An 18,388-nucleotide genomic window follows, 5' to 3' on the forward strand; every position below is an offset into this window, starting at 1 on the left:
ACTCAGTATGATAGTTGAAATCCTCCATTATTATTGGGGTTTCTGTTTTTGTAGCCTCTCTAATCTCCCTGAGCATTTCACAACCACCATCACCACCATCCTGTAATATATTTCTACTGCTGTGCTCTCATTATCCAACCCTGGAATTTCTATCCATACAGATCTTTTGGTGCAGTTTGATTCATTTAAGATTTATACTATATTTGACTCTCTCTGCTTTCTTTCATATATAGTGCCACTCCTCCACCAGCACAACTAACTCAGCCATTCCAAGATATTTTGTACCTTGGTCTTAGCATGTCCCATTGGTTATCATCGTTCCCCAAGTTTCTGTGATGCCTATTATATCAATATCCCCATTTAATATCAGGCACTCAAGTTCACCCATCTTAGTGTTCAGATCTCTAGGATTTCTATGCAAGCACTTATAACATGTGTCAATATTTAGTTGTGTGCCTTCATGTAATTGTAATTGATGTTATTGAATGGGATCTTTTTCATTTAACCATTTCTCTTCAGTTCCTACCTTCATCAACTTCTATCCTCTCCTCGTTACTAGGATATCAAGTATCCCCTTTAATAAATCCTCCCCTAAGGGATTTGTTTGTCCAAACCATGTGCTCTTCCACACCTGTTGGGTTTCCCCAGCCCTTAGTTTAAAAACTCCTCTACAACCTTTTAAATTTTACATGCAAGCAGTCTGATTCCGTTTTGGTTTAGGTGGAGCCCATCCTTCCTGTATAGTCTCCTCCTTTCCCAAAAGACCCCCCAGTTCCTAATAAACTTAAATCTCTCCTCTCAACACCATTGTCTCATTCACATGTTGAGACTCTGCAGTTCTGCCTGGGGGACCTGAGCTGACTCAGCCCTGGGTGGTCTGGCTATCGGCAGAAAAAGCACTTTGGATGGATGTGGCAATGACCAGCTAATGCTGAATCCAGTCAACACTGACCCCTCGCCCCCAAAGTGGGTTTTATTAATTTTGTATCTTTTCTTGTGAGTAGATGCAGCCCTTGGAGGACCATCTGGAATCTGGCTTTAATATACACGTATCTCCATTAATTGTTCATGTTTATGTGCACGCTTGGTATCATTTATCAGTCTGATCGCTCTTTGCCAAAACAGTGTTCAGTGCATTGAATGTCCCTTGCAAAGCGGATCTCAAAGACTTCATCAAGCTGTGTAACAGAAGGGACCCACAGGCACTGATTTCAGAGATTTATATAAAACTCAGAAATTAGCAAGAATGTGGGGTAATTAAAGCAAACCCAGAAGATGGACCCAATGTGAAAAAATAAACCTTCAATTATGAAAGGCACTGAAGTGTACAGGATTGCTGCTGGAGCTCCCGTCTGCATTATCTCAGGCTTGCATTCTTCCAGTGGAACTTCTGAGTCACTGGGAGAGTCAAGGGGCTAGATCCTGACGTATGGCAAAGCTACGTTTAGCACAAGGCAGGGATGGGTATTATGGCACCTTTATGCCAATGATGGGCTCGTAACTTAGAGCAGCTGTAGTGTGCCCATCATGAATACAGCAGCTTTACTTATGCCAGCTGGTAACAGCCCACAGCATGGTGCTCCAGACACACCCTCTAGTATTATGCCAGCTTTATGCCACCTTCCCATGTAAGGGAAATCCCCAGTTAGCGTTGAAGCCACTGGGCCATGCCTCTGGACTGATGCAAAGGAGATGGGGGCAGAGCTAGTGATCTGACCCAAAATATTCATAGCATTCGCTCTAACTGTATTAGACATTGATTCTCTTTGATTTTAATGATTGTTCATGAAAAATATACGTAGCGGTCATTGGTGCAGGCAAGATTTTCAGACAACTGCCTGATACCAAGGTGAGGGGCACCCTAGGAGAGGCTAGACGAATGTTCATTGGAATTGCAAATGTAAATCTCCATGTGCAGATGAAAGAATAGACACCTACTAAAATAAATAGAAACATAGGTAACTTTTGCAAAATGCATGACCTTTGCTCAAATAACCTCAACTAGGGGCCAGACACTGTTGCTGAGCACCCCCCAGATCCGGCTGCAGCCAGTGGTAATTGGGACACTTGGAACTTTGCAAGACCAGACCAGCCTCTTGCAAGATCAGACCCTTTTTAGTGTGAATTGAGCAGGTTTGGGCTCATAATTTGCTGTTCTCCTGATTTTATCTTCAGATAACCTTTGGCCTTAAAAGTTACATAAAAACACATTTGTGGCATTTCCTGTTTGTAACTTGTATATCACACCGGATCATCTGCAGGTGATAGATTCATTTGCACATGGGTAATATTTGTTGCATCATCATTTTAACTAGTCTTTAAAGATTCCAAAAGATGAATTCATGAAGGGCACAGCAGATACATTTGTCTCCGCACCTCAGTGAATGAATGAGTGGCATTTGTAATCACTATTTGTCTTCTTTAACAAGTAGTTCTTGTAATACTTCCAAGGTGCTGTTATAATAGAAAAACCAGATCTTCTCCAATATTGACATGCCTTATGTCTACTCTACATGCATAATTTTTCTATGATGTTAGAAAACTGGACTGAATCATAGTCATTAAAACTGAAAAGCAATTAACAATGTCATGGTTTGGATGAGAGATACAGTCAAAGCTCTGACCAACTGCGTTCATTTGAGGTCACACGGTGCTTTTCAAAAGAATAGAGATCCTCACCCCGCTGTCCTGTTCTGATTCCAATTTGGGTAATTAGATTCTGCCTATCTACATTTCTCCATGGAATTCCAGATGAGCAGGCTACCTTTTTCATTTCCTGTCCTAAACTGCAGTGCATTGCTGTTGTGCATGGTAAAATAGCTGCACACTCCACTGCAGAGGTGGCTGCATTTCAGTGGCAGGATAAAAACATAAGGCTGTCTTATAAATAGCATATACTTTATTTTCAAAAAAAAGAAGAACAGGAGTACTTGTGGCACCTTAGAGACTAACAAATTTATTAGAGCATAAGCTTTCGTGGACTACAGCCCGCATCCGAAGAAGTGGGCTGTAGTCCACGAAAGCTTATGCTCTAATAAATTTGTTAGTCTCTACGGTGCCACAAGTACTCCTGTTCTTTTCTCTCAGCTGTGTTGGCTCTGCAGGGCTAACAGGATTAAAATATAATACGCAGTTATTTTTGTCTTAATGTCAGCAGATTGGATTCTGAAGAGACACATCAAGAAGCAAGGGTTGAGTGAGAAGGTGCCAGATTTGCATAGTGACTTTTCAGAGTTGACTTTAAAACTCTGTACTCCAGCGATGCTGGGAGTTCCCATCCCCTGAATCCCCTCCCTTCCTGCAAAGTGAATTTAAAGCTCAGGAGAAAGGCCAGGAAGAAGGCATTTGAATGTAAAGGACATACAGGCATGTCCTAGTATGATCTCACCCATGCTGCTCCACCAGTATGCTCAACCCCGACATCTCCTGGGCCACTCAATCTTTGGCCAATTGTGCCAATTAGTGATGGAAGTTTTTGTGATGTGACCACACACATTATTAATTATTATTATTATTGTAGCAGTGTCCATTGGCCCCAGTCACATAGGAAAACAGAGCTCTGCCCCAAAGAGCTTGCCATACAAGGCTATAATCATGCACTTGACTCCATGTGGTTGGACCCGTGTACCCATTCAGTGGGGCTGTGGGTGGGTGCAGAGGCCAGCCATGTGATCCTGGTCGCAGGATCAGGACTTCAGCAACTGGCCGGCGACTGCCAGACTCATTCTTTGCCTGTAGCAGGTTAGAATCGGACTGAGTGCTTTTCCCAGTGCAGCAGGGTAAAAAAAAGAAAATGGAGACAAGCATTTCTCCTAATTGACCTGATGCTTTCTCTTCCTTTCATTCAAATGCATCATTTCATGTGTCTCCATTTCCTCTTCCCCACCCTCCCCGTCGGTAAAGTCTCTGAGCAAAACTCTAAAATTCAGTTTGCTTGACCTAAATAATTGGGTGGATGAGCCATGAGTTTATTACATCCTGCATAGGGGAAAAAAAGATGAACTGGTCTTTGTGGGGGAGGCTGGGCTATATTATTACAGTATCTTTAGTCTGCTCTCTCCCAACCCAGCAATAAAACTTTGTGGTAGTGCATCTAGCAATATGCTGATTTAAATGCAGCTTTCTGCATCCGTTCCGTTCCCCTCCCGCCCCCCCCCCCCCAGACCTCTGTCTTTTTGTTTGATCAGTCCCTTTAAAAATCTGAGTCTTATGCCGTGAGGGGGACGATGTTTTATCCCATTTCTTTTCTTCGTTGTTTCAATCATACAGCGGGTAGGTGAAAAACAGGCAGGTAGTGCTTTCTGCACCACCTTCTTGCCTTAAGGGAAAAACAGTAGGTATTAGGGTGGGTGGTTTTAATAATAGGTTATCCTGGAGACAAGATGTTCAGAAGGGAGGTGTGCTCAAGGAAATATTTGCCTTTTTGGTTTTTTTTTTTTTTTTTTTAAATAAAAACTTCTGACTATCTTTTGTAATGTGCGTTTTAAGATTCCGAGCTCCTGTTTTGCAAGGCAAGAGATGAATTTTGGAAGGCTGTAGAAAGCAAGGGACAAGGGGAGCTTTGTCATTTTAGCTATTGAAGGACGGAGGGCCAGCTCCTCATCTGGTGTAAATCACTGTCGCTTCATGCAGTGACACCTGTTTACACCCAGTTATAGTCTGGCCCATACTGATGAAAATTGTCATCCAATGATTGTTCATATCACTTCTGTGGCTCCTTTCTTCTAAGTGTTATATTAATTATCCACTGCATGTGCTTAGCCCTATTTGTTCAGAGGGGAAAACTGAGGCAGGAGAGATTAACTGACTTGCCTGAGGTCACCCAACAAGTCACTGGCAGAGCTGGGAATAGATCCCCGAAGTTCCGATCCCCACAATCCCCGGTCCCTCCCAGACAATGGCCTAGCTAATACTGAATGAGATGACCAGGAATTATTAAGCACCGGTCAGGGTATCTCTTAGAAAGTGTCTGCTGCAGTTTGACAGATTAGCCTACTCTCGCATGCACATCTTCATTGCCTCATTACCACGATGCACAAATAAAAAATCATACCTTTATGGGATGATTGATGTAGCAGGGAGTGATGCAAAGGGACAGGCAGAATAGGGAAACAAGTCTGTCTGCAAAGGGAACCATACAAGGGGGAAACATTCAGAAAGTCCATCGACTTCTACATCCAGCTGACAAGTTTGACGCTGGAGAAAAGGCTTTGGAATGAGGGGCACATCCCCAAATGGCAGAGCCCAGGGCGATTGAACTGCTCCTATTATTGTTATTTATGGGGCACAACCACTGTCCACAGCATTGCACCGTCGTTGGTGAAGGGTGGCGAACATAGAGCAGCTCCCTGCTCCAAGGAGGTAGGCAAACAGCAGCAGTACGATGCAAGCCAAAGCCAGGGTGAGAAAGGTCCATTCTAAGCGGAGCGCTTCGGCAAATCGGTGAGCTGCTGATGAGGTGGGACTCGTTTCTCTGCTGCGTCTACACTTGGGGTTTTAGACCTGAAACTTGCTGATGCAGGATTTCTAAATCTCGGTAACTGAGAATGATTGATGGTGTGGAGGACAGTGACAAGACTCAGCAGAGAGAACATAGTCAGCAATATCTTCTCCTCAAGGGACATTGTTTAAAGCAAAGCAAGTAAACACGAGCAAAAAAAAAAAAGAGAAACTCCCCCACTGATCTCTGACTTCTGGGTATGGACCATAACCTTCCGATGGACCATAACCAAGCAGCCAATGTATAGCCCTTCCCCTTCGTGCTGGGGCACGGGAAGGGTGAAAGTTAGCTGAGTTTAACCCCTTGTTCAGTTGAAACCACATAGTATCACTGTCATACACTGACCAGGTGTGACTGGGATTGGGTGGAATTTGGGTCCAAAATGATGGTCCATCTGCTTCCACTGTAAAACGATTTGCCCTTATGTTTTGATGCTTTTGAATTAGCAGTGAATGGGGGTGGGGTGGAAGGGCAGGAAGAAATCACAAGAAACTTTGGTTTTGCCAGGAAATATCATTTTGACACTTGCTAGCAGATGGTGATCTGATGGAATCTAAGGCTCTTTTATACGCAGCACAGAATTCAGAATGAGTGTGAGTACTGTGACCAGCGGGTAACATCTCACTCTGCTGTTGGTTTTGCCTTGATGCACAGAATGTATTCTGTAGGATGTGGTCTCTTGGAGGAATATTCAGTGACGGAAGAACATCTCTTGACAAACTGGTTTCTATCTAATTGCCATCTTCTCAATAAAAAATGCTCCCAGAACTAAACAGCTGTCAGCACTCACAGGATCTGAGGGGTAAAATTATAGCAAACAAGAAGCCAGGAAATATAAATTTGGAAAAGGGAATTCTTGGACATTTGTTTTTGCAAATAAAACGCTCTGTATTATAATAATATTACATGCAAGCATGCAATTAAGTTTGAAAATTGCAAGCTTCCACCAAAGGGTCAGGCAGTTGGAGTTTTAAACATTGTGTATTTAAAGGGACAGCATTAGAGATTCAACATTGAACCTGCCCTGCCTAGACTGGATGGATGGATGGATAGAGAGGCAGAATTTGGGCAAGTATGAAGATAGACAGATAGATGCATTTTATAAATAAAAAATTAATACAGTCCCCCAATCATAAGAAGAACATAAGAATGGCTATACAGGGTCAGACCAAAGGTTCATCTAGTCCAGTGTCCTGTCTTCCGACAGTGGCTAATGCCAGGTGCCCTAGAGGGAAGGAACAGAACAGGAAATCATCAAGTGATCCATCCCCTGTCGCTCATTCCCAGCTCCTGGCAAACAGAGGCTAGGGACACCATACCTGCCCATCCTGGCAAATAGCCATTGATGGACCTATCCTCCATGAATTTATCTAGTTCTTTTTTTAACCCTGTTATGGTCTTGGCCTTCACAACATCCTCTGGCAAGGAGTTCCACAGGTTGACTGTGCGTTGTGTGAAGAAATACTTCCTTTTATTTGTTTTAAACCTGCTGTCTATTAATTTCATTTGGTGACCCCTTGTTCTTGTGTTATGAGAAGTAGTAAACAACACTTCCTTATGTACTTTCTCTACACCAGTCATGATTTTATAGACCTCAATCATATCTCCCCTTAGTCATCTCTTTTCGAAGCTGAAAAGTCCCAGCTTTATTAATCTCTCCCCATACGGAAGCCGTTCCATACCCCTAATAATTTTTGTTGCCTTTTTTTGAACCTTTTCCAATTCCAATATATCTTTTTTGAGATGAGGCTCAGCTATTGTGGGCATGAACACATGGGGATGCTGTAATGTTTTTATACCCTGCCTGCTTCTAGGATTGGAGCAGACAGGCAAAGTGGAGGGATGCAGGGCTCACCAGCCGTGGCACATGGATGAGGGGTCTCATGTGAAGTCTGTCAGCCTTGACAGTGGTCCTGAGCCATGCAAAGCCATTGCTGCAGCTTTTAGCTGCTAACACATGCTGTGCATTGTATCTGAATTCCTCCTGGCAGCCTTTTATCTCTGCCTAGTGTCTGGCTTCCCAGGGTGTGGTCCCCGGAGATGGTGAAAATGGTGGAGAAGATAACAGGAGAATGCTGAAGTGGTGCTGTTTAGCCTGTATGCCGCTCACACAGAGTTAGTCACACAGAACTGCTCATAGTCAGTTATTGGCATATACACAGCTCCACTTTGGGAGCAGTGGCCTGGCCTGGTGCTAGAGTGCTACTGAAGATGGATACATCCTGCAGATTACCCCAAACCAACTCAGCACTGAACTTTGAGGGAACAACCCAAAACCCCAAGCGTTGGGACAATTCAGAGGCAGGTTTGAATTCTGACAGAGCAGAACAAACCAATAGCTACCTAGGACTTTTGCACATCAGGGCCACTCTGAACTTCTTGGTGGTAGCAGGGATAGAACTCACATCCTCCTGCTTCTAACACAGCCCCGATCACTTGACCTCAATGAGAACACACACACACACACACACACACGGTTATTTTTACTTTTATTAGCTGTATAGGGCTTATGAGACATGGCTGATCAATGCCGATATCATCCACTAGAGGGCATTATACTCAAACACACTAATCAGTTCATTCCTCAGCCTCCTTGAAACAAAGGTGACAGTATAAATCCTCTTAACATAACTAGGGAAGCGGACCAGTTCCAAGTGCTCTTTCACAACACTGAGCAATTTAGTGATTTACCAGGCACCGTTAACGGTGAATGTATAGTCTTGAAGAACACAAGTGGGCTGTCTCATTATCACCTATTTGACAGACTCTGCAGAATAACCCAGACTTCCATTTCACCGCTCAGAGTCCAGACCATTTGTACCACTCCTGCTTCGGCAGGGAAGAAACATTCCTGTTGTCTAATATTAACATTAGTGCATTCTGACACATTTTGTATTATTTCTTTTTAAATTAACCAAATGCTAAATGGGCATCTCTCTCTCTCTCTCTCTGGGGTCTCCTTTTTATGCAGTGTTGTTTTCTGTGTGGCATAACTTCCGGTGGAGAGTCGAAAGTTAAAAGGAAGAGTGGGAAGCATATGACCAAAAGAAAATCTTTTCCAGTGTAGCCTGCAAAGCTGTGATCGTCGGAGCCAAGACATGGGCTTGGTGGCGCTTTCACAAATATAGCTTCTAGGGTGTGGCGGGGCAGGTTTACAATCAGCGGCTTGGCCGGAGTTCTGCATGCTGAAAGGAGAGACAATCGCTAGTCTTCACCGCCAACTCGGCCTGTGTTTGTGTGGCAGGGTGGGGGGCTTTGACTGCTATTGCTCTGAAGGGGCGGCGGGGGGGCAGGAAGTTCCCGAGCCAAAGTCCGCCTTGTTTGGAATGCTTTGAAACCTGAGGGCAGTGGGTGTCTCAGCAGATTAACAGCCTGTGGGGTTTCCCATCGCAGACTTGAATTTCAGACCCAAGCCAGATCAAACGGACCAGAAACGATTTGCAACCTGATGGCAGTAATTTCACAAATGGCTCAGGTAGTCCCCACCCTGCTCCCTCTTAAATCAGAATTAAAAAATCCCCCCCCCCCCCCCAGACACTATGGATGCTGGGCTCTGATGCAGCAGACTTTGCTTTGCTTTTGCACTGTGGAGCAGATGTGGAGAAAGGTACCTTGACAGCCAGGGAAGATTGAAGGTCTGCCTGGCATTTAGCGTCCTGCCCATGTGAGTATTACTGCTGACCTTGCTTGGAGATGAAACTTCTTTGCATCACTTCTAATGCACACTGACACCTTTGGAACAGTAAAGCACAGTGTACCACAAATGCAGTGAGCCACAGTAGATATTATGTATGTGTATATATATATCTCCTCAATATATGTTCCATTCTATATGCATCCGAAGAAGTGGGCTGTAGTCCACGAAAGCTTATGCTCTAATAAATTTGTTAGTCTCTACAGTGCCACAAGTACTCCTGTTCTTTTTGCGGATACAGACTAACACGACTGCTACTCTGAAACAGTAGATATTATGGCTTCTGCTAAGTTGCCTTTACAAACCCTGTATCTAGTATAGAATAAATACTGCGTTACACTTGCTAGCACCTGCCACCTGAGGATCATAATGCGCTTTACAAAGATGGAGAGGTATCATTAACCCCACAGTATAGTTAGGGAAATTAGTTGAATTAGGGCTTATAGAGTAAGGGCACTATTTTCAAACTTGGCTATGCCTTTGATCGATGAGGCATCTACATAAGTGGCCTGATTTTCAGACCTCCTATTACTCCATCAAATTGGCCACTTTTGGCCTAAGGCCCAGATCCTCATAGGTGCCTAGATGCCTAACTCTCCAGGGAGGATTGGGGCCTAAGTGACTTCCCCAAGGTCAGACAGACAGTCAGTGGCAGAGTGAGGAACAGAGCTCAGGTCTCCTGAGTCCCAGTGCACTAACCATACTGCCTGTTAGTGAAGTGAGGCTGGTTCTCATCCCACAGTTGTCTGAAACTGTGGCCAGTAGCAGCAGCAGCTGCTGCCCGCAGTCCCTTAGCTTCCTTTATTCCAGTCACTTTCATTCTTGCAGGAGAAATCTTTCAGCCAGAAATCAGTTTGTGAAGCACCTATAGGTGCTAAGGCGAACATTGTTATGGAAGGGCAAAGAACTTATTATTACTTTTGAGATTTGGGTACTATAGAGCCCAGCCCTTACTCATATGAGTGCTCCCAATGGAGTTAGACCCTTTTTAATACAAGCCGTTCTTCAGGGCCCAGGGCTCCCTTGAGGGCAGTGCACCTGTTTACAACAGGGAGAAAATTTAGTCCTGTGTATGCAACATGTTACCATTATAGAATTATGCTTTTAGAAGCTGCGCTTTTGTTGTAATAAAATGATGAATGAGTATTGAGCACTCTCGTAAATAGAGTATTTGGAGATACCACTCAGAGCTTAATTGGAATGCAGTTATTTTAGGCGGCCAACCCACTATTTTTACAATGCTATAATTTTCTATTATAAAATGTATTTTTCTGTTAAACCCCATGTAATCAGTTTTTGGTCTCTCGCTCCCACTTCCTTTGTGTGTGCACGCTTTCAGTTCTTTAAAGGGGTGACATTCGTAGGTTGGAATATGTGCTGAGGCTGCTGATTCTATTTTTGGATCTGTTATTCTTGGAGAAAACACCCTTTAATTGGGGTGGGGGTGAAAGAGGCGGGAATAGGAGGGGAGCTTTAGGAAGGAAAGCGTTTAGCTGAAAGCGTCCACTTCAGAACACTTCCAGCTTGCGTCAGTTTCCCCTAGGGGCATGAGAATCTTAAGGTCATTTCTAGGATTGCTGCCCTGTGAAGCAGTACAGAACTGCACAGCTGCCAAGCTACCAGGCTGGATAAGAGGGCCCTTTCTATACACGTCCATAATTTTTTTTAATTTAAATGACATGGCTCCCCTTCAACTCTGCCAGGATCCTGAAATGTTATCAGCTTTCCTACGTGCTTTTGGTAAGGCAGAAACAGAATGAAGCTCGAGAGAAACGCAATGTTAAAGTAAACGAAATCTAGTCTCTTTCTAAAAAGTGAGTTATAAGTAGTTTCAGGTATAACATCTGTCCCTCTGTCGCCCTGCTAACTTTTGTAATTTTACAATCACATTTCCCCTATCTTTGAATTGTTTGTCTCTCTCCCTTGCTGCTACACGAAAGACCTGCACAAATAGGGAAAACTGATTGACTGTCCAGTGAGACTGACTACACACAGTGTCAAGTATCAGAGGGGTAGCCGTGTTAGTCTGAATCTGTAAAAAGCAACAGAGGGTCCTGTGGCACCTTTGAGACTAACAGAAGTACTGGGAGCATAAGCTTTCGTGGGTAAGAACCTCACTTCTTCAGATGCAAGTAATGGAAATCTCCAGAGGCAGGTATATATCAGTGTGGAGATAACGAGGTTAGTTCAATCAGGGAGGGTAAGGTGCTCTGCTAGCAGTTGAGGTGTGAACACCAAGGGAGGAGAAACTGTTTCTGTAGTTGGATAGCCATTCACAGTCTTTGTTTAATCCTGATCTGATGGTGTCAATGCAAATGAACTGGAGCTCAGCAGTTTCTCACACACAGTGTGTATAAACAAGCTGATATATGTTCTTCCAGTCTCTCTCAGTTACAGTGATCTTAGTGGTTACCAGTTGTAGGTTAAAAAAAATTAGACAAGTGTAATTTTTAAGATGATGGTGTCTCTTTAAAAGAAAAAATTAAATGGTAATGGGGCAAAGGAAATGTCATTCCCTGTAACTGTTATTAGGATGCAAATACCTAAGAAGGAAGTCATCTCTTCGCGGCCTCCTTAAAAGCTATTTATTATCTTACACCTGCTTGGATAACTTGGCAGATTTACTTTTTTTTAATGGCTATTTTGTAGCATGTCATATGGGATGTGTTGGGTTAATTGTGAGGAAAGTTAGTTAGCTGAACATGGGTAAGCACAGAACTGTGTAACGAATCAATTTGTTGTAAACAACAGACATGGATCAGTCTGGATCATACACACATCAAGGGATCTCGGACGAGAACCCTTATTCTTCAGATCTAAAACACGAGCCTCAGTCACTTGAACTAACCAAAGCCTCTTGTAGCTACTGGTAGTATTAGGGCCTGTTTTCTCTTTTTGGCCGGCCTCTTCAGACCAAAATCATTCACTCACTCATACACACAAGCCTGCGTGTTACAACCTTCAGAGTAGCAGCCGTACTCCTGTTCTTTTTGCGTGTTACAACCATCACTTTCAGCCTTTAAATCAAGACTGGATATCTTTCTAAAAGAGATGCTCTAGCTCAAACAGAAGTAATGGGGCTGACGCAGAAATTCCTGTGTGAGGTTCTATGGCCTGTGTAACACACAAGGTCAGATTAGATTATCATAATTGTCCCATCTGGCTGTAAAGTCTATTAGCCAGAAACCAGGTAACCTGGATTTTATTTCCAGCTCTGATAAAAAGTTACTGTATGACCTTAGGCCAGTCATGCTCACTGTCCCTCAGTTTCCCTGTCTGTAAAATGGGGACGATGGTAGCAGAGTTGTGTCTCCCAGTTCACTGATGCATTTAAAGCCCTTTGGGATTCCGGGAGGGAAGATGTGTCAGCAGTGCACCGTAACTGGCTGGTGCATATGCACCACTCCCTGCTACTCATGTTATCAGTGCTATTCTGTGTCATAAAAGAGGTTTTCCTGTAGTTCAAGTGGCAGGGGCCTGTGTTTTTGAGGCAGATGGAACTCACTTCTATCCCCACTGTCACCAAGAGGCTTCATTTGGGCACAGCACGGTGACAACAGTGAAGTGCTACATGGCTATAGATTTTTGCAGTGAGAGTGTAGCACTCTCCTAACTGGCAGTGCTTTCACATGGGCTGACCATTTTCTGCGATGGCTTTTGTTTCATGTCGAAGGAACAGCCCTGCATATAAACAAGAGTTCTCGAGGACGTGGGGGATTTGCCTGCTCCAAAACAGGCCTTGGAGAGCAGCTAAAAAGTGACTTAGGGCTGGAGGTAGTCCCGAGGCAGCTGTTTGGTGCTTAGTAGGGATGTCATCGTTTTCCCAAGGCCTTGGCTTGCCTGCTCCCACATAGTAACCACCAAACAATGGCTTGTTGGGCATGGGAGTGGGCAAAGAGGGGAGAGATAACCACAAGGTCTCAGCTGGTTATTGATCTTCCCTGGGTGGGAGGAGGAAAGCAGCATTGCATGAGAATTCCCCTGCTCACAGGGAGACACGCTGGAAAGTCTGATCCCTGGGTTCACTCCGATGCTTTCCCATCCCAAAAAGCAACGTTTAGGGCGACCAGATCCAGCTGTCCTTCCGTAGGAAAAGCCAACAGGTTTGGTTCGACCAGGGCTTTGCTAACCAATTCAAGCCAACATCCTGGGACAGTGAGGAGAAGGAGGCGGCCCAGCTGCCTCTCTGATGTCCGAGTGCCCCCCTGCTATCCCTGGCTAACCTCTTATAGCCAGCTGCAGCCCTGACCTCTCAGCTGTGTGATCCCAGGAGCAGGAAGTGTGTGCTGGGTTGGAGTGGCAGCCAGCAGGGACCCTAGAACTCCACATGGCAGCTGAAGAGGTGCTCAGCCTATCAGAGAGCTCAAGGGGGAAAAGCTAATGAGGAAGGGGCAGGGGGAGGTAGAATGTGGGGAAGGAAGAAGAGAGATCTTGAGGCTGGATGGAGGAGAAGAGACAAGGGGGTGGGGAACAGGTTGCAGGAGAAATCCAGCGACACAAGGAGCCAGTGCAGGATGGGTGGGAAGAGGTGCCTGGAGGAAACCTCCAATCCACCAGCATGTCTATGGCTGTCCAGCATCAGGGGAGTGGGTAGCCGTCCACCCGATGGTCCTCCCCTGCCTTTGGAAAATCTTCTTTGGAAAATTATCCATAGAAAATGATATAAACTGCACTGGTAACTGTGCAGTGGGAGTATTGCCTGAGGACTGCGAGGTTGGGGCCATGGGGATGAAATGGCATTGTCACTCTCTCTTTCTGTGTCTCGGGAGTTCCCAAGGGGTTAATAGATTCAACCTGAGTCTGGTTGTGTTAGAAATCTCTTCTGCATGTGACAGTGTTAATATATCCCTGGCCAGCTGGAGGAAATGTCTCCTCTTTTCTGGGATATCACAAGGGGAAGCTCTATTGGAACCGTTTGAAAGAGGAAACATCTGACAGATAACACTCCGAGGAACCCATGAATATCAGGTTTTCGGTTATGGGTGTAGGCTTTTATCTTCTGAATCCCCTTTTGAAGCACGAGCTGCACAGGGGGGTGATGGAGGCCTTTGAACAGTAGCAGAGTAGATTGGATAATACTCTTGGAGATAAATGTGAGCGATACAGGCATCGCATCCAAGAGGCAAAGCCTTAAGTGTTAGATCTCCCCTCCCATCCACGCCGCAACTCTGACCCCAGTTCTTTGCACGGTTGGTTCTAAACATGGTCAGTGCCCACAAGCCACACGGCTAATACTCAATTACTGATGATGGCGGCTAACCATGTCTCACCTTTGCCAGTGGCCAAGGCAAGTGCACGTTTTTTTTCCCTGTAAGCACTGTAAGTGATGGGATCACTGAACTGGGTTTATTGCTTAGCCAGTTGGCCAGTCCTCCCAGCTCTCTGTTCAGTAGGACATCCCCAACATGCTGCTGTTTGCTCTCCATGTGAATGTCCATTGGATCGTCTATCCCATGCCCAGGCAGTATGGGATAGCTGTGTTACAGTGCTAATAACACTGCATGTTAGGAAGGACACTGGTCATGCCATGTCATTCATTGAATACCGGGCATGCTTTTATTATTCTTATTTATTCAGATAGTGATGTAAATAGTCATAGTGTAATTCAGGCAACACAAACATGGGCAACAAATTGGGTCTGGGAGCATGCAGGAGACATCACTGGGGAGAAATCAGTGGGAAAGGATTCCTGGAGGAGGGATGTGGAGGAGGAGAGAAGGCATATGGGGATAAGAACCAGGAAGCTGTCTCAGGCATAGGAACAGCCTGAGAGCAGGCCTGAAGCTGAGAGTGGAAAGAGGGGACAAAGGGAGAGAAGACTGGGAGAAGGAAGTAGAGAGCACAGGGGGAAGTGGAGACAAGATCATGGAGGGCTTTGAGGAGTTTGACTCTCACATAGCTTCGTAATGTGTAGGGAGCAGTGGAAGCAGGAGATGATTTTGTGATCAGCATTTTGGAGAGAGGAGAAGTAAAAAGCGGGGAAGCAGGAGAGAAGAAGGTTACAGTGTTTGAGACAAGAGGTGACCATGGCACAGTCAGCTTTCCGGATACTCAGAGATCTGCTCTCTAATTCCTTGCTGTCTGTATTTTGTTCTAGGGCTCTAAATGAGAATATGGCCAATGGCATTGAAGATCTTATTGGGATCCCATTCCCAAACCACAGCAGTGAAGTCCTTTGCGGTTTAAACGAACAGCGGCATGATGGTCTACTCTGCGATGTCATCCTCATTGTCCAGGACCAGGAGTACAGGACCCACAGGTCTGTTCTTGCAGCCTGCAGCAAGTACTTTAAAAAACTCTTCACTACTGGCACTTTAACAGACCAGCCCTATGTTTACGAGATTGACTTTGTCAAGCCTGAAGCACTTTCTGCTATCCTAGAGTTTGCCTATACTTCAACCCTCACCATCACCACCTCCAACGTCAAGCACATCCTCAACGCAGCCAAGATGCTAGAGATCCAGTGTATTATCAATGTATGCCTTGAAATCATGGAGCCTGACAGAGAAGCCGAAGAGGAAGATGATAAAGAGGATGAAGAGGACGATGATGACGAAGAAGATGAGGATGACGAAGAGGAGGAGGAGGAGGAGGAAGAAGTGGAAGATTTTGTGAATCAGGAGAACCTCACGGATGTCCAAGAAGTAAGCTGTCACCAAAGCCCTTCAAAGTCTGACCTTACCGAAGAAACATATACAGAAGGACCTAGAGACTTCCCACATCATTACCCAGCCCATAGCTCTGCCGGCCACTTGGGCATGATACGAGACTTTTCCATCGAGTCATTACTAAGGGAAAATTTGTACCCTAAAACGAACATTCCAGAAAGGAGGCCAGCCCTATCTCCCTTCGCACCAGACTTCTTTCCCCACCTGTGGCATGGAAATTTCAGTTCTTTTTCCCAGCTAGAAGAGCAGCAAGTGGACAATGGCCCTTTGGACCTGGTGATCAAAAAGAGGAAGATTAAGGAGGAGGAGAAGGAGGAGCTCCCTCCGGCTCCTTTCCCTAATGACTTCTTCAAGGACATGTTTGCTGGCAATCCAGGAGGTCACTTAGGGCACATTAAGGCAGAGAACGACTATAGCGCTTATCTCAACTTTCTAAGTGCCACCCACCTGGGAGGAGTGTTTCCTCCATGGCCCCTGGAGGAAGAAAGGAAGATAAAGCCCAAGGCATCTCAGCAGTGTCCGATCTGTAACAAAGTCATCATGGGGGCAGGGAAGCTGCCACGGCACATGAGAACCCACACAGGAGAAAAGCCATACATGTGCACTATCTGTGAAGTTCGCTTTACCAGGTGTGCATCAGTTATTACCATTGTATTTAGCAGTGCAGCTACAAAAGGGGGATGGCGCCCTAATAAAGTACTGATGGATTTATTGAGTCCAGCAATACAGGTTGCTAACCATAAATGCTATTTCATAGAGACCGCCTACTACGCGTGAGCCTGTGGCAGGTTAGGGCCTTAGTAGACAAGGAGAAAGATCTCAGTGAAGCCGCTCCATGGAGACACAGGCATTTAAGTAATGTGTCTCCTTCGACTTAAGAGTAAAGTGAATATCAAGGAAATAGGGGCCTGACACAAAGCCCGCTGAAGTCAATGGAAAGACTCCCATTGATTTTAATGGATTTTGGATCAGCCTGTAGGTTATCCAGATAGTTACTAACCAGACAAGAGTGTAAATAAAGGTATGTAACATTTTCCACCTGGTCATTGTTTACCCATGTGGAATCCAGTGTGGAAGCACTGCAGAAACAGGTGTGTGACCAAGACCGGTGAAACAAATCAATGGATGTTTCTGGCTAAAATGTTTTTGGCTATCTAGATAATCTAGGGGCTGATCCAGAACTCACCGAAATCAATGGGAGTCTGTCTGTTGACTTAGTGGAATTTGGATCAGGACTCTATTTTCTTGTAATTCACTGGCAAGCCTTGTCTATGCATTGTGTTAGAAAGTGACCGGGTTAAACATGATTTTGGCCTCGGTGTGGACCACAACCAGCTACCACCTGTTTAAATACAACTGTCCTTGTCCATATTAAGGCTGAGAACGTGCTAATTATGACATTATTTGCTGTGTTGTTGTAGCCATGTTGGTCCAAAGATATTAGAGAAACAAGGTGGGTGAGGTAATATATTTTATTGGACCATCTTTCTGTTGGTGGAACAAGCAAGCTTTCAAGCTACACAGACAGACTTCTTCTTCTTCCCAGAACCTGAAGACGAGCTGTGTGTGGCTGGAACGCTCATCTCTTTCACCAACAGAGATTGGTCCAATAAAAGATATTACCTCACCCACCTTCTCTCTCTAATTATAACGTGTTAGTTAGGTTTTCTAACAGGGTGCATGTTCCCAGTGGAGACAAGGATGAAATCAGCAAGCCTGGGTCCAAATTCTGTGCTGATTTACACCCTTTGCACCTCCATTGACTTCAGCAGGGCCCTGGGAGGATATAAATAAGCATGGATTAGACCCATTGTGCTCTAAGTCGGCGACACAGATCTGATGCAGCACCATGCAGCTCTTCTTTGAAAAGCTTGGCCAATTAAATCCACGAGCAGAGACAAACAGATTCCTGGATCTGTTCTTGCTGAGTAAAATTAATATCTAATGAGTAGAATCTTACCATAATAAAGCTTTCTGACAAGAGCATGGCACTTCAGCTTCTGGCTGTGAGGGAGAGAAAACCCTGTTAGGCTTGGGTGAGTGAGCTGTTTGAAAATAACGTGAACAGTCGGAAGAGCAGAGCGCCTGACAATGGGCAGATACCTGGGGTGCACCAGTACTCAGCCTGCCGTTTCTTCCTTTGTCCCTATGATAATATTCACATGCAGTCTATGCAAATGATGGAGATTTGACCTGAAAATAAATTTCCACGCCATGCTACATTAACACAGCTGATCCTGCATTCCAATATGCTGCACATTGTGCCGCAGGCCAGTGTAGACAATGTGATCTGGCTAACCCTGATGTTTAAAGGGAAAAGCCGATTGCCTGTGTTAATTAATGACTGCAGGTAATTTGTTCCTACCGTCGCTGTCACCCCACACCTATTTACATGTAAGTGCTATTGAAAAATGCTGAATTGTTAGCACTGGACACATACAACTTCCATTTAGCTACATAATAGGGAGCAATAGTGCAAACTTCCCCAATCTGCCCTACAAATATGCCTCACCCCTGACCTGTAGG

General features: G+C 44.9%; 1 protein-coding gene across 3 annotated transcripts in view; it reads left to right on the forward strand.

The window, feature by feature from the left end:
- ZBTB7C (zinc finger and BTB domain containing 7C) overlaps window positions 1-18,388 on the forward strand; it is a 299,969-nt gene that overhangs the window by 267,286 nt on the left and 14,295 nt on the right. For all 3 annotated transcript variants that reach the window (XM_054032726.1, XM_054032725.1, XM_054032724.1), the window contains one exon: window positions 15,292-16,491. In XM_054032726.1, the coding sequence (XP_053888701.1) occupies window positions 15,308-16,491 (1,184 nt within the window). In that variant the 5' untranslated portion in view covers window positions 15,292-15,307. The remainder of the gene's footprint in view (window positions 1-15,291; window positions 16,492-18,388) is intronic.

This window comes from Malaclemys terrapin, chromosome 6 (assembly GCF_027887155.1).
Source record: "Malaclemys terrapin pileata isolate rMalTer1 chromosome 6, rMalTer1.hap1, whole genome shotgun sequence".
In the NCBI taxonomy this organism is placed as follows: domain Eukaryota; kingdom Metazoa; phylum Chordata; order Testudines; family Emydidae; genus Malaclemys; species Malaclemys terrapin.